Raw genomic sequence first — 13,691 nt, 5'->3', positions numbered from 1 at the left:
TGCCTCAGAACAAGGGACTGCCTTGTTTCAGTTTGGTATTTCTGTGATTTCCACAGCAGAATTCAGTTTATTGCTGTCGTCATTTCAGACTACAAACGAAAGCATCAGGTCTCTAGAGAAGTTTCTTCTTAGCACACTGAACTAGGGAGATATTCTGAAGTCAAAGAATCCTTCAGCCGCTCTTCTCTCCTCCCTTTTGAAATTCAGGATGTGTTGAATTTAATTGAATGTCATTACTACCCAAACATGGGTTTTGGCCACGTCAATAAACAATAGAATAAATTGCTGCAATGCAAGACTAACAGTTGATTTTTAATTCTGTCAAATTGTTTGCTCTTCACTTTTATTTTCTCTTAATTGGAGAACCCATTAACAGTAACTCCATTCAGAATGCGGTGTTTGTGGGTGGTTTTTTTTGAGCAAAACAAGAAATGACAAGCTAACTTTGGATAGGAAAGGGTCACAAAGGCATACACTGGGTGATTTGTGAAAGATATAAAAAAAGTTCTATCTTTGGTCTGTTCATATGAGTCATGAATTCTGTAATCCATAACTTTACCAGAGGTTAGACTACTCAGCAGCTCTAGAAATCATTAGAGGTTTATCAAGCAAGTCTGGGGAAAGAAGTTACGTTCTCCATTTCTTCAATACTTTGTTTTATAAAGATTTTACTATCTGAATTTTCTTCTTCAGCTTTTAAGAAGAGAAAAATAGGTTAATTAAGTTGAACGCTTGCAGTATTTACACTTACCATCATTGTAATCCTGTTGGTGATATGAAATATGATATCTTCGGGGATAAGTCCCCCCCTTTCCAAACTTCTCGAATATTGGAATATCATATTCTACTAGAAAATAAAATAATTTTCAAAATTAAAAATACAAAGGCATATTAGTCAGTTTGGTATTATAATTTTAAACTTAGAGGAACACATCAGAGGATATGTTTCAAGTTGAAGCCTCAAAGAAAAAAAGACTATAGAAAAAAATCCCCAAACCACTAACAAATAACTAGAACTAAAAGGACATCCAGCCTGAAATTCCACAGGATTTCAAGAATGTAACTCAGATTGTTTGTAATCTCTTGCTTAAAACAGTATCGGTGGACTGCAGCATGCCTAGTTATTCGGTTTATTTTTTATTTTTTTTAGAGAAATTCTGGGAAACTATTGTTCAGCAGGAAAAGGAGCAGAAACTACTATAAATAATAAAATTTAAAAATGCATAAATACAAAAGTCTGGTAAATGAGTCAACACAGCTTGAATTACTCCAACACAGTGAATAAATCCTTTACGATCTATGAAGTATTTATAGTATAAAGGCAAAGTTCCTTCACAAATAAATAATTGGTTAAAGATAAACACGTAAGATGGGAGTAAGTGGTCAACAGTACCACAAAAATCTGGGCTACAACTCATACAGTTTAATTACGCATGAATTCTCTGGGCAGAACAATGTGAGGTGACAAAATTATCTGAAGAAACAAAGCCAACAGAGTAACTGGTTGAGTGTTAAAATGACAGATGGAATTCAGTGTAGACCAAAGGACTGTGAGAGAGATTTGCAGGAAAGCAGCAGCTAAACGCTGTTGGCTGAAAAGCAGACTAAATGCTGTAAGTCATTAAGACATACTGAACGAAGTTTTGGTCTACTCCTACTACACAGAAAAAAGATTTAAAAGTCCAAAAATGATCAAAGATATAAAATAGTTTCTCCATAAGGAGTGCATGTCTCTATGGCCTAGAAAAGCAACAGCTTAAAGGGAGCCATGAGAGGCCCATAAAAATCACAAGGGGCATGCTTCTTCATAAAACACAATGAACATCTGCATCAACAGAATTTTAAGACAAGAAGTTGTGGGGAAGTGTACACAAATTGAAAGAGGGAATGTAGAAATTTGTAGAAGAAAAAATCCAGAGTACAAAAGAGCATTTGCAGAATCTTTAAGACATACCTGACTGGGAACATATTCTGAGGCAGGAATACTATACACTCATCTATAGAAGCCTGATACTGCTTGTGGTAGGAGAACGGACTGGGCCAGGTGAACATTTTTTCTAACTCTAAAAACTTAGTTTTTCTTTGTCATACATCAAATAATAAGAATAGATACTAAATAACAAGTTGCAGGATTAGTACATATCTCTAGAATCTTTAAAAAACACTGTTTTTTAAATAACTGTTTATTCACAGTTATGTGAATAAACCTTTATAACTAACATGAAGTGTGCTAAAATATATAACAGACCAGAAACAACAACAACCAGAACACAAAAACCCACCACCCAGCCCATATAGAAAACATCCCGGATTCACTGGAAGCTAGTTATTGTTCGATAGCAACATTTTATGTTGAGGCATGTCCATAAAAGTTAACTCAAAATACTTTCAAGGTTACCCATTGCACTTGGTATCCTGAACCACACACAACAATTTGGATTCAAGCCAGAGCATGGTATGAAAGCAACATTAGTGGTGATGATTGATTAATTTATAGGCACAGCATATGGTTCTCCTTCAATCTTGCACTTTGTAAAGCTTCCAATTACAGCAGTTAAGAACACTTAAGTGTGCTCCTCTTTTCACAAAGTAGAAAATGAATGCTCCAACATTAAATAAATTAACAAAGGTTATGCACCAATATAGAGATGGACATTACAGTATAGTTTAACCAACTGTTGTGTGCCCCAACCCACCACATCCTTTTTCTTTTCAGAGGCAGATATGTCACAAACCTGTTGTTTCACACAATAATTGAAAGAAAATGTTAAGAAGATCTTAAATTTCATTGTATCTTTTCCTGTGAATATTTACATTGTATTTTGTTGCTGTTTTCCACTACCATAACAAGTTTGTGTAATATAATATCTCTTCACGTGAACATCCCTTTTGAGTCTTATTACTTGCAAGAATATTTTGGAAAGCTATTAATATCCAGCAATTTTGCCTACCTGAGAATTCTTGATGATTATCTGGATAGCTCTGTGCTCTTGGCATCCGTGATTTGGGATAGTTGTCTCTAAAAGTGTAAAAACGTACAGGAGTTAAAAATTACTGGTTTAGCACTTAATCTTACTGCATCACAATTCTTTATGACTGATGAAAGCTTATTGCTACACAAGTCACTGTATCTGCTTACAAAAGTGGAACACAGTTAAAAGAAATTAAATCAATTAGGTATCAATAATAATCCAGTAACAATGGAAAAGCTTCCTTATTAAGCTTAATGTAGTAAGGGAACAACAGACTGTGTCAATGAGTAATGATATTAGTAAAAATCTGAATTAGCACTAATAAAGCTACAAAGGAGCACTGCTGTTTTAACATTTTTAAGGCTAAACACAATGGTTTATAGACTAGCAAAGTCTCTTATGCAGCTTACAAAAATCCTTAATGAAATTTAACCAAAGAAATGCAGAAGCTTTTAATGCCTCTAAAATATTTCCTCTTCTCTCCATGAAAGCCATAGAATTGCTATATTAATTTTACTGAGTTACAGAATGATGAATGATTTTTTTTTGGTTCTTATACAATCGCATTGTTTCTTGCCTACAGTTGGTACGCATCTCCTAGTGACTAAAAGGAATGGATGGGATTGCAGATCAGAGCAACCAAATACAGCATATTTCTAAAAACATACCAAACCAATCTCCTCCTTTTTTCTGGTAAGAATTTCTCTAATAGGTAACAGAAGCTGAATGGTGACACAAAACGTACACCTCTGCAGGAAACATTTGAAAGTGGGGTGAAAAAATAAATAAAAAAGGAAAACAGACTAAGGAGAGATGACAAAACTAGTAAATAAAAAGCAATTAAAAAGTTTGGAAGCAGAAACAGTCAAATTAAGATTGCCTTGTTTCCCCTTCTTCCACTTGTCCCTACCCCATAAAAAAAAAACTAAAAATTTTTTGAATTTCTATTCTATTTAGCTACTTTAAGCTTTGTATGTATTTAGCCACATTTCGTGTCTATTGTTTTGTTTGTGGCATGAAGAAATATTATTTAATTCAAAAAGTTATTTGTAAGACCAAATGCATTTCTGTCCTCAAATCATTCTCAAATGAAAAGGTACCACGGAATACTATAGCTCTAATTGATTGCCATAAACAATGATACCCAACTTCTTACCTCTCTATTAATGAAAGCATTTAATTAGCAGCATTCCTAATGTAGTAGTTCCAAGTAAAGGAGGAGGCAATCTGCACAATTTAAGACCCCACTTTATTCATCTGACCAACCAGAAGCCAAGTAGAAGTGCGTACAGTTTGGAGCTCCTGGCAGCTGAGAAACTGTGGGCAGTGAGCCTCTCGAAATACATGCATCTCCTGACAGGTCAATAAAAAGAGAGCTCCAGGCTCACCACTGTACATGCTGCTTCTTGCTAACTGACAGGTTTAAACAAAGGAAAATAAGCGGGAAGTCTGCAATGGGAAAAAGGGACAGACTGGACAGTAACTGCAAGGAAAAGGAGGGGACTGACTGCTTAAGTCTTAAATCAGTTCCACCTCCTTTCTGGTATTGGGTACCCTCAACCTTGGAAAAAGGGAAATTCATATAGCAGTACTTAAGAAGCGTAAATTTGATGGGGATGCTCAATGCCAAGGAACACACTTCATATATGCATGAGTGGCAAGATGTAGTTTAAATGTAGTTTAGTGTATTTTTGTAGGATCCAAAATCTAAATTTAGGTTTCAAATGCAAATTTAAAAAGGAAAAGAAACCTACTTTTTTTTTTTGCTGTGCATTAGTAAGCAATTGTATTTTGATAAGCTTTTGTAAGCAATGCAGTCTATTGCTGTAAATTAAGCAGTTGTCCCTCCAATTTTCATGGCCTGTTCTGAATCTTAAAGGTCTTGGATAGAGAAAAATTCCTAGAAGTTCAGTAGTAGCTGTTGCTGGAGAGTTTTTATATGTTACAACTGATACATTAAGCAATCTAACAAAGATAAATAATGAATGCAAGTAATTCTTACCCATCTAAAGGGCTGTCAAGTGATGGACAGCTTCCTGAGCCAGAATTTTCAGGACTGCTCAAAGACAGTGGATCCAGCATCTATTAACAATACAAACAGGTATCAAAGCAACAACTTAAAAGCTTTGCTTTTTAAAAAATACTTGAAGGTTTTGGCTTTTCAACTCCTAATAAATAAATTTAGGGGTGTGTGTGTGTATATATATTATATATATATATAAATAAAATTAATTACCAGAGAAAAAGTTGGCTGCCGTAGTTGAACCTGCATTACATATTTTTTCCCTGAAAGGATTCCATCATTTTCCTCTCACGAGTACAATAAAGTTAAAGCATTTAATCCTCAACAATGGTCCACACACACCTAGTTGTACTGCTACACTCTTCCTGTATGCACCATTGACTATTAATATTATAGCAATACCTGCATGAAATTGTCTCAACAGAATAAGGTCTCCAAAGAGAAAAAGGTTAGAGAACTAAAAAAAAAAAAAGTGAATTTTGTTGTCATCAAGGAAAAAAATCATGACTGATACTGATTGTGATGAATGCAATTTGTACAATCTCTGAAGTGATTTAAGTTTCACCAACTAGAATTCTCAGAAAATTGTAGAAATAAAATACTGTAAAAAGCTCTAAACATCTATCTCTGGTTAGGACTCCAAGCAAGTTATTCAGAATTATAAATAGAACTGAACAGTAAATGGAAGGAGAAAGATGGAGGAACACAATTTATAAACATTCTTTCTTTTCACCCCAACTAAAATACTGTTTCATATAAAATACACTTTGATCTGAAAGTGGAGTTTACAAAAAAAAACAAAAAACACTAAACAATGAAACACCAAACATCAGAAACTGATTTCTTCCTAAAGCACTTCTGACATCCTAGTAATCAGTACTCACAAGTTACATGATATCTTCCATGCATCAGTGTGAAGAAATCATAAAACTGACTATCTAGGCCAGATCCATCACATAATGAAAACGGATATCAACACTTGCTCAAATTCTAATCTAGAGAAAAATAAAACATATGCTCTTGACAGGCAGCTATTTCTACCAGCTGATGTTCGTTTTTGTTTCTCTCACTACCTCCCTTAAATCTTCAGTGTAACAACTGGCAAGTATGCTTTACTGCAAAAGAGTAGGAAGGAAATCTGAAATTATTTACACATTTATTTTTTGAAAGATGTGGAAACAATCTAAATCTTGAATATAATACTAATGTCCATTTTACTAGCCTGCCTCTCAAAAATAATGAGCGGCTCACCTGTTGTCTCAAAATGAGCTCCTTCCTGAAATGCAACTTCTTTGATATGTTACACATCTGCTATTTCTTACGATTTGGATGATAGTCCACTGCTGTAAATTAAGCAGTTGCCCCTCTGATTTTTATGGTCTGTGCTGCATCTTAAAGGTCTTGGGTACATGACTTTGTAAGCACCCATCAAGGACTTACTAAAGAAATAGTGCCGAGAAACTGAGTTTGTAGTCTACAAACTCACTTAAAATGAACTCTATATTGGGAAGGATTAAATTCACCATAGGCTCAACGTTATATTCCTCTTCTATCATGCTGAGCACTGAGTCCTGAAAGGGAAATAAAACCCTATCTGCAGCCAGACCTATTACCCCTATAATTTAACACAGTGTATTTCAACTGGCAGACCATGGTCCGCTTCTCTCCAACCCACCGTCTTTTTCCTAGGGGAAGTGTGGGGTCTGAGCATGAATAGCAGTGCTGAAATAGCTCAGCAGAAGAGCAGGGTAGAGCCCTCCACTCCCAATTTTCCATCCTGTTGCCGAGGCAGGCTGTGACAGAGAGGCAGCACAGTCAGCACTTGGAAAGGTGATATGGCAACTTAGGGGTAAGGGAACCAAGAGAGGATGTGAGGTCCCAACACCTAAATCCGGACCTGGAGGCTGCTCAGATTGAACTAACTGGCTTCCCATGACAGTAAAATGCTTTTACTTAAATTCTGTTGACAGCTCACACGGCTACTCTTACATGGCAGGTTACATGTTTCTTAACTACTCTGGAGTGAAAGGACATCCTGGACCTCTGAGCTCATCTGCTTGGACAGTCAGTGGCCAAAACCGACTTTGTCCAGGCCAAAAGCAATCTTTCCACTGAATAAACTCAGGCCCAGGCTGGATGTGACCACGCGGCTGTGAAAATGAATAGTACCCCAGGCTGGAAGTTGGGAGATTCAGTCTCTACTCCCGACTCAACCATGAAAATTGTGCAATTCATTGCACAATCTCTTTGCCTCTATTTTTATTCCATCATCTGTCTCTCATTTACTCAGCTCATAAACCACTGCCTCTTGCCATTTGTGAATACCATGCCAACGTCAACAGGAACTTGAAATGATTTGGGTATGAAGCATTATTTTTTCCTCTCCTTAAAAATAACTTTCTCCACTGCCAGTTCTGTGAACCATTACATTCCTCCATCTTTCCCTGATGTTTTTAAGAGGAATTTAGATATTCAGAGAGCAAGACTTTTATAAATACTAAGTGTGCTGGTAAGCCCACACAAACAACACAGGTAAGGAGAACAAAATATCACATGTTTGCGATCACCACACAAAAATATAACATCAGAAAGTATTTCAGAGCTTATTTATAGCAGGCCCATCATCATCCTCCTTCTACCCCAAAACACTATCAGCTGAGTCCAAATAATTCAGACAAAGCCAAACTCATCTCTAGAACCTCCTCTGATTAGTTTTGCAACTTGCAGAGGTAATCTTTCTTACCCTTCTTACTAAAAAAGAAAAATAGTTTTTGTGCTTTCCAACATGGACATCTCTTTCCTGTAATTTGCATCTTTCACTACTTCATTCATCTATCATGAAAACGAAGAACACTATCTTTCTGTGTAGCAACAGATTTAAATAATTGAACAGACTTACAGAGAAAAAAATAGGCTCTACAAGACTAAATAACCATAATTATTTTAACCTTCACTTAGAGATCATGTTTTCTAGGGCTTTTTTTTTTTCTGTTCTAAAATTCCATATCCTTCTTGAAATAGCAGTACTTTGTAAATCAATCTCACTTGCAAAGTCTTTAATTTCAATCAATCACACACATACCTGATCCATGCTTTCTGGAATGAATTCACCCTCACTGTTGATACTGGTAAACGACCCATTTCGGGCCACCTGGTGCAGCTCATCTGGAATGTATCCTGGGGGTGGTGAACTCCTATCACGAGTATTCGAACCTTTTGAAAGAACAGGGCTAGTTAAGAGTCTCTTCATTAACCCCAAATCCAGGGTCTTTATTCACATGCTTCATAGAGACTGAGCCTGCCCGGATCTCTTAACTGTATTCTTAATAAATGCGCAACAAATTAACTCATCTGAAAAAGCATTAACTCTAGTTTCATAATTAAATTTGGAAGCTAACATCACACCAACATAAAAACATGAATAGGCAAAAAGGTTTTGTCAACGCCAAAAAGAAAGAAAAAAGTATCTTGAACAAATGTTCACACATTAAGATTAAAAATATAGGAGTCAAACTGAGCAAGAAAACATGTTCCCATATAAACAAAGATTTGTTCAGTAACTTGTTCCTGTAGCTGAAAATTAAGGCAAATATTAAAATCTTTTCTGGATACCCACCAGTTAACATCAATAATTCTACATAGGTGTATATGCTTGTGGATGATTTTTTACTTTTTTTTTTTTTTGGGGGGGGGGGGGGGGGGTGAAGGGGGAGCTTGTGAGGGACAATTTTCTATGCTGCGTGGTTACCTTTGACTTAAAATTCAAAGTTTTAAAGAAGACATACTCTATAGTACAGTCATCCATAAGTAAGAGAAACATAAAACAGTCTGTACTGAGAGCAAGATTTTCATGAAGAGAATATTACAAAAAGTTTTTACAATTAAAGCTATTAAAATCCATAGCTTACCTACTACAGGAAGCTGCCTTTTTCTCTCTGTGACACCAAACACCGTATTATCTAAAGCTTCCAAAGACGGTAATGGTTCCACATTATTTACACTAGGTGACTGAAAAAAGAGTATATATTACAGACTATAATTATTAATTTATTCTCCTGACAATCAAAAACCTTCACAAACTTTTAAAGACTGTACAAAGTATTCCTTTTTTCAAGGAGACAAAATGAAATTTGCAAAATTATATCAAAAATAATCTATTTCAGTAGCTCAGTCTTAATATTTAAAATAATTTTCCATATGCACTAGTATACAGGATCCTATCAATACCGTGGCTGTGACCTGTCAGATAATAGCAAAAATAACTCAGTATTTAGCCTACAGCAACTGTTTCCTAAAACACTGCTACTGTTAGCTAAAAGAAGCATTCAGTGTATCACAAAAGTGCATCACTGGCACATCACTTAAATAATAGTTTCAAGTAACTACACTAGCTTAAAATTCTATGCACTTTTCAAATTTGTATTACATCCTCATCCTTCTAAAGAACACTTTTCAAACACCGTAAGGAAGGCATCCAAAAAAAGGGGAACAGTATCTAGGAAAAAGTTAAAACTGACTCAATACAAAATGCTAATACACGCTTCTTACTTGAACTGAAGTAGTCCTTAACATTTTCAACTGGGAAAATGTCATCATTAAGAAAAAAACACAAATTATACTTCCATCTGAAAACCGAGGAAAAAGACATTTAGGATGTCAGTTCATACCTGTGTATTTCCGTGTATTACAAGCAATATTTTGAGACTCTTCATATGAACACTACGGTCAAGCAGTTCAACTGCTTTGTCCAGGTCATCTTGTGTGGTTAATGGAATTACAAGCTACAAAAAGGAAAAAATAATAAATAGCTGTCTTAAACAGGACATGGGAAAGAAATTAGTTAGTCGAATACAGGAGAACAGATAAATTGATGTTATCTTTCCTTTCATTCCAAACAACTTGAAAATAAGATTCACTAACAGTATCTTAAGTTACCACCGAAATGCACCAGCAGAAGTCTGAGGCCCAACTTTAACTCTTCCTTTAGAGGCCTTCAGTAGCTACAGCATGCTGGAACAAGTCTTCACAATGTGGAAACAACTATTTCACATATGCACAACTTGATTTCCTACAGTTTCAGAGACATACGTGCAGTGTCAATATATTTTCCATTTCCTAAACTAATGCAAGTATGTAGGAAGTATGAGGACATCTTATTTTCTAGACTACAAGGCAGATATTCCTCTCTCATAATATTACAGCTGTATTTGTTTGAAGTTGCTTCACTTACGTAATGCCTCCAATGAACAACAGAATTTATGACGGAATTGTATCTGGCTACACAGAACTGTGGTTTTCACTAGAATCTACCTGGCATCCATGTTTCTTCAGAAAATAATATGCCATTAAAACCCACATCAAATGAGAGTTACATAGTACTAAAATAGGGCATATGTTTCACGAGTATAAATTATGACTGTAACAAAGGAGCAGCAAAGTGTGTTTTGTTTTGGTTTTTTTTTTTTAAAGCTATTCTACTTGTCAACAGTTTTGATCAGTGATGCTCCAATACAACAGATAAAGTCTTTTAATACCCTAAGAAATGGGAATGAGAAAGGAAGGTCTTGATAAAAAATGAAAAGTATGCTCATTTGAAGTTGCAGTTTTAATGCTAATGGCAGGTTATTACCATCACACTTCTAGAAAGGTGATGTGATGGTTTGCCAACTAACACAAAAGATGAAAACCTGTTCAAATATCCAAACACCTACCATAGAAAGTAGCTAAAGCGTTACAAACACCTATTTTCTCTGAACTTTTGAATCTCCAGATGGAATTTCTCTTGTAGAAATTGTTTATTTTGAGGATCACTTTCAAAAAAGTGTCCGGTTAGCAACCAACAAACAGCAGCTACAAGTATAGACTTCGGCAAAGATTCAGCAATTATGCTGTGCATAACCAAGCACACAAAATAATCCTCCAAGCATTTGCTGACTCAATGCCAAAAACAGAAGTGAGTCCTAAGAACAGATCCTGTAACCATAAACGTATCTTCCATTAATAATCCCATCTCTAATTCCATAGGAAACCTGGAAGTAATCCTGATCAGGTGTCACTTAAACCTGTGGCCTGAGAGCATTAGCACCCAGCTACTATTCGGGAAATCTCCACCAACCAGACACTTTAAGAGGAACAACAGTTAAGCTTAGGCCTCCAAACTACACATTATTAAATGCAGCATTGGTGTAATTACCTAATGAGATTAATTCTCAAAACAAAGAAAAAAAACAAAACATCACAGAAAACAATAACAACAAAAAATACAGCACTGTACGATAAAGTATAGATGTTACTGTAGAAGTTTACAAATGCAACGAAGCTCAAAGAGGTAAAGATTTTCCTGAATTCGTGCAACTGGTCTGTGGCAGAGCAGAAAGAGGACTTGCCCATTCCCAATCAAGTCTGAGTTACAGCTCTCCCCATTAAACATCTCATGAATCCCTTGCCTATTTTAAGTTAGGCAAGCCTTATATATCTGAGAATGCAAACATTAGAAATCTGAGGTTTTGTCACAGGAGTGGTTCTCATTGCTATTGAAAGCAAATTTCAGCCTTAAAATACTTTATGTACAAATCACTGAAAATTTAGAAAACACAGAGTATTACCTCATTATTGCTGTAATGTAAATCCATAGTCTGTCCAAAAGCAACTTTAGCTTTAGCTGCAAGATCTTCAAGTTTGACAGGCCTTGGTAACTGGAGGATCCTGAAACACAATAAGTTAGAGATTTTTTTTTTTTAATCAATTATTCATGAAAATCTGTTACTTCGCTACTTAAAAATACTCTTCAAATCAAAGTTATTACTAAAAAGACCAAAAGAGGCTCTGCTGTATTTCCTGTTCCCTATATTTAGGGATAATTAAAAGAAGAGAAGCGGTAAAAAAAAATAAAAGGGATAATCAAGCATAAAATCAGACTCCTTTATGAGTGTTTAACTTTCTTATATACAGCTTCTTTCTTAACTTAATCCTTTGCTTCCAATTCAAAGGGAAATTCTTAGAAGCATCTACCATTGCATTTTCTTCTTTAGAAAACGTAGAGTAAAACAATGGACTACCACAGGCTGATAAGCATAAGCATCAGAAAGAAATTAGCTCTGCAGACCCCATTTTTTGGAAAGCCAAAAGTTTCTCATCTGAGGAAGGTTACTAAACACAACCATCCTCAGAATAACAAATAACACATTAAAACTGATGAGTCCATCATTAACAGGACAGAACACTATTAAACAAAAGGAATTTTTTTAGAAGTGACTAAGCTAGTCAGGTACAATTTAAATTTAAAAAGAAACCACACAAATTTTGTTTAGCAGAAAATTTGGCAAAGGATAACTGTCTCTTATCCATGTTCTAAGCAGTATTCTGGGTAGGGAACAATATTACATACTGAAATGAGGCTACAAGCAAGATCACTTCCAATTTAAAATTAATATAAAAAAAACAACTACCAACAATAAAATCAAATAAACATATCAACTCTCACTCTAGTTCACAATTTGTTTAGAAGGTCTGGAACTCTGCCTACCACAGCGCATGCTCCTTGGTACAGAGCACCACATTCACTGCTGAAAGGACTCCGGAATCACTTCTCTTTCCCACTTCCCTTTTTAAAAACTAGCAAGAAAGCCATTGCACAACTTATTTTTCTTGCATCATTTCATTATTTTTTCCTTTAGATCTTCATGTTCAGGCAACAAAAGTATTAGAACTCCTGCTGAGCAATAAGCTTGGCCTACCCAGTACCCTTGGACAAGCAGATTCAAGTTGCTTTGGACAATCCAAAAGAGAGCTAGGCTTATCAGCATAAAAGGTTGGGAAGGTATCTGTCCATGCACTTACTTCTTTCTTGTTTTCATAGTGAACTGTTTAACTTGGTCCACTGCAAAATGAATTAAGATAAACTACAAAATGCACGGCCACACAGGCTGGCAGTGAGTAAGCAGCTCTTTGTTTTAAATACGCACTTCCCTTTATTTCACAAGAAATCCCAAGGTGGAAGAGTCCCCAGTTTTAAAAGTCTTTTAAAAACTTATTTCCTCCAAAGTACTTTTAGCACATTACCAAGCCACTGTTATCTGTGATGTTTGGAAAAATGAACAGAAAAAGATATTGAAGAATGTTAACACCTAGCAAATTTACCGTTCTTTCCCCTAACTTGTATAAAGGGAGATCACAAATTGTCATCGGCATGGATACACACTCATCTGTTGCACATCACTAAGGACTGCCAAGTAGCAGCAGAGATTTTGTTCTGATGAAATCTTTGCTTAAGAAGTTTACCAATTCTATTGACAAATAGTATAACAAGGATTTTATTTCCCTTTTCATTACATATTTTCAAAAATATTAATTTCTAACTATTTCTCTGTAGGTACAACCCTTTCAGAAAGAGACAAGACAAAATACAGTTGCCTGCAAACCACTTCTGCACAGAATTGGAGGTAGACTTCTGTGAAATCTTTTGAGCAGCCATCAGAGCAGTGTTATATAGAGATGTTTCTATGCTTTAAGCATGCACATCATTCACCTACCTCTCATACAAAGAATTAAACTCATTTTAACTGATTGTTCAAAAAATACCAGTGAAGACAATCTAATTATAAATTCTAGTAAATTTTCCTATTACAGTTCTCAAGACTGGTTCCTCCAAAGCACAAGCCACTATTAAGATTAAAGACCTAGGCTTCTTACTCCGG

The 13,691-nt window shown here is 35.5% G+C and overlaps 1 protein-coding gene across 2 annotated transcripts in view; it reads right to left on the bottom strand.

The window, feature by feature from the left end:
* Nucleotides 1-13,691, bottom strand: part of MAP3K2 (mitogen-activated protein kinase kinase kinase 2) — a 49,890-nt gene that overhangs the window by 15,900 nt on the left and 20,299 nt on the right. The window contains exons 5-11 of one of the 2 annotated variants that reach the window (XM_084288739.1): nt 11,601-11,700; nt 9,663-9,776; nt 8,904-9,003; nt 8,078-8,208; nt 4,975-5,054; nt 2,952-3,019; nt 752-847 (exon numbers count right to left, since the gene is read on the bottom strand). In XM_084288739.1, coding sequence (XP_084144865.1) covers nt 752-847; nt 2,952-3,019; nt 4,975-5,054; nt 8,078-8,208; nt 8,904-9,003; nt 9,663-9,776; nt 11,601-11,700 — 689 coding nt within the window. The remainder of the gene's footprint in view (nt 1-751; nt 848-2,951; nt 3,020-4,974; nt 5,055-8,077; nt 8,209-8,903; nt 9,004-9,662; nt 9,777-11,600; nt 11,701-13,691) is intronic. The other variant, XM_084288740.1, reaches the window with a different exon arrangement.

This window comes from Netta rufina, assembly GCF_964035555.1.
Source record: "Netta rufina genome assembly, chromosome: 6".
NCBI lineage: Eukaryota > Metazoa > Chordata > Aves > Anseriformes > Anatidae > Netta > Netta rufina.
This window is presented reverse-complemented; position numbering and strand designations above follow the sequence as displayed.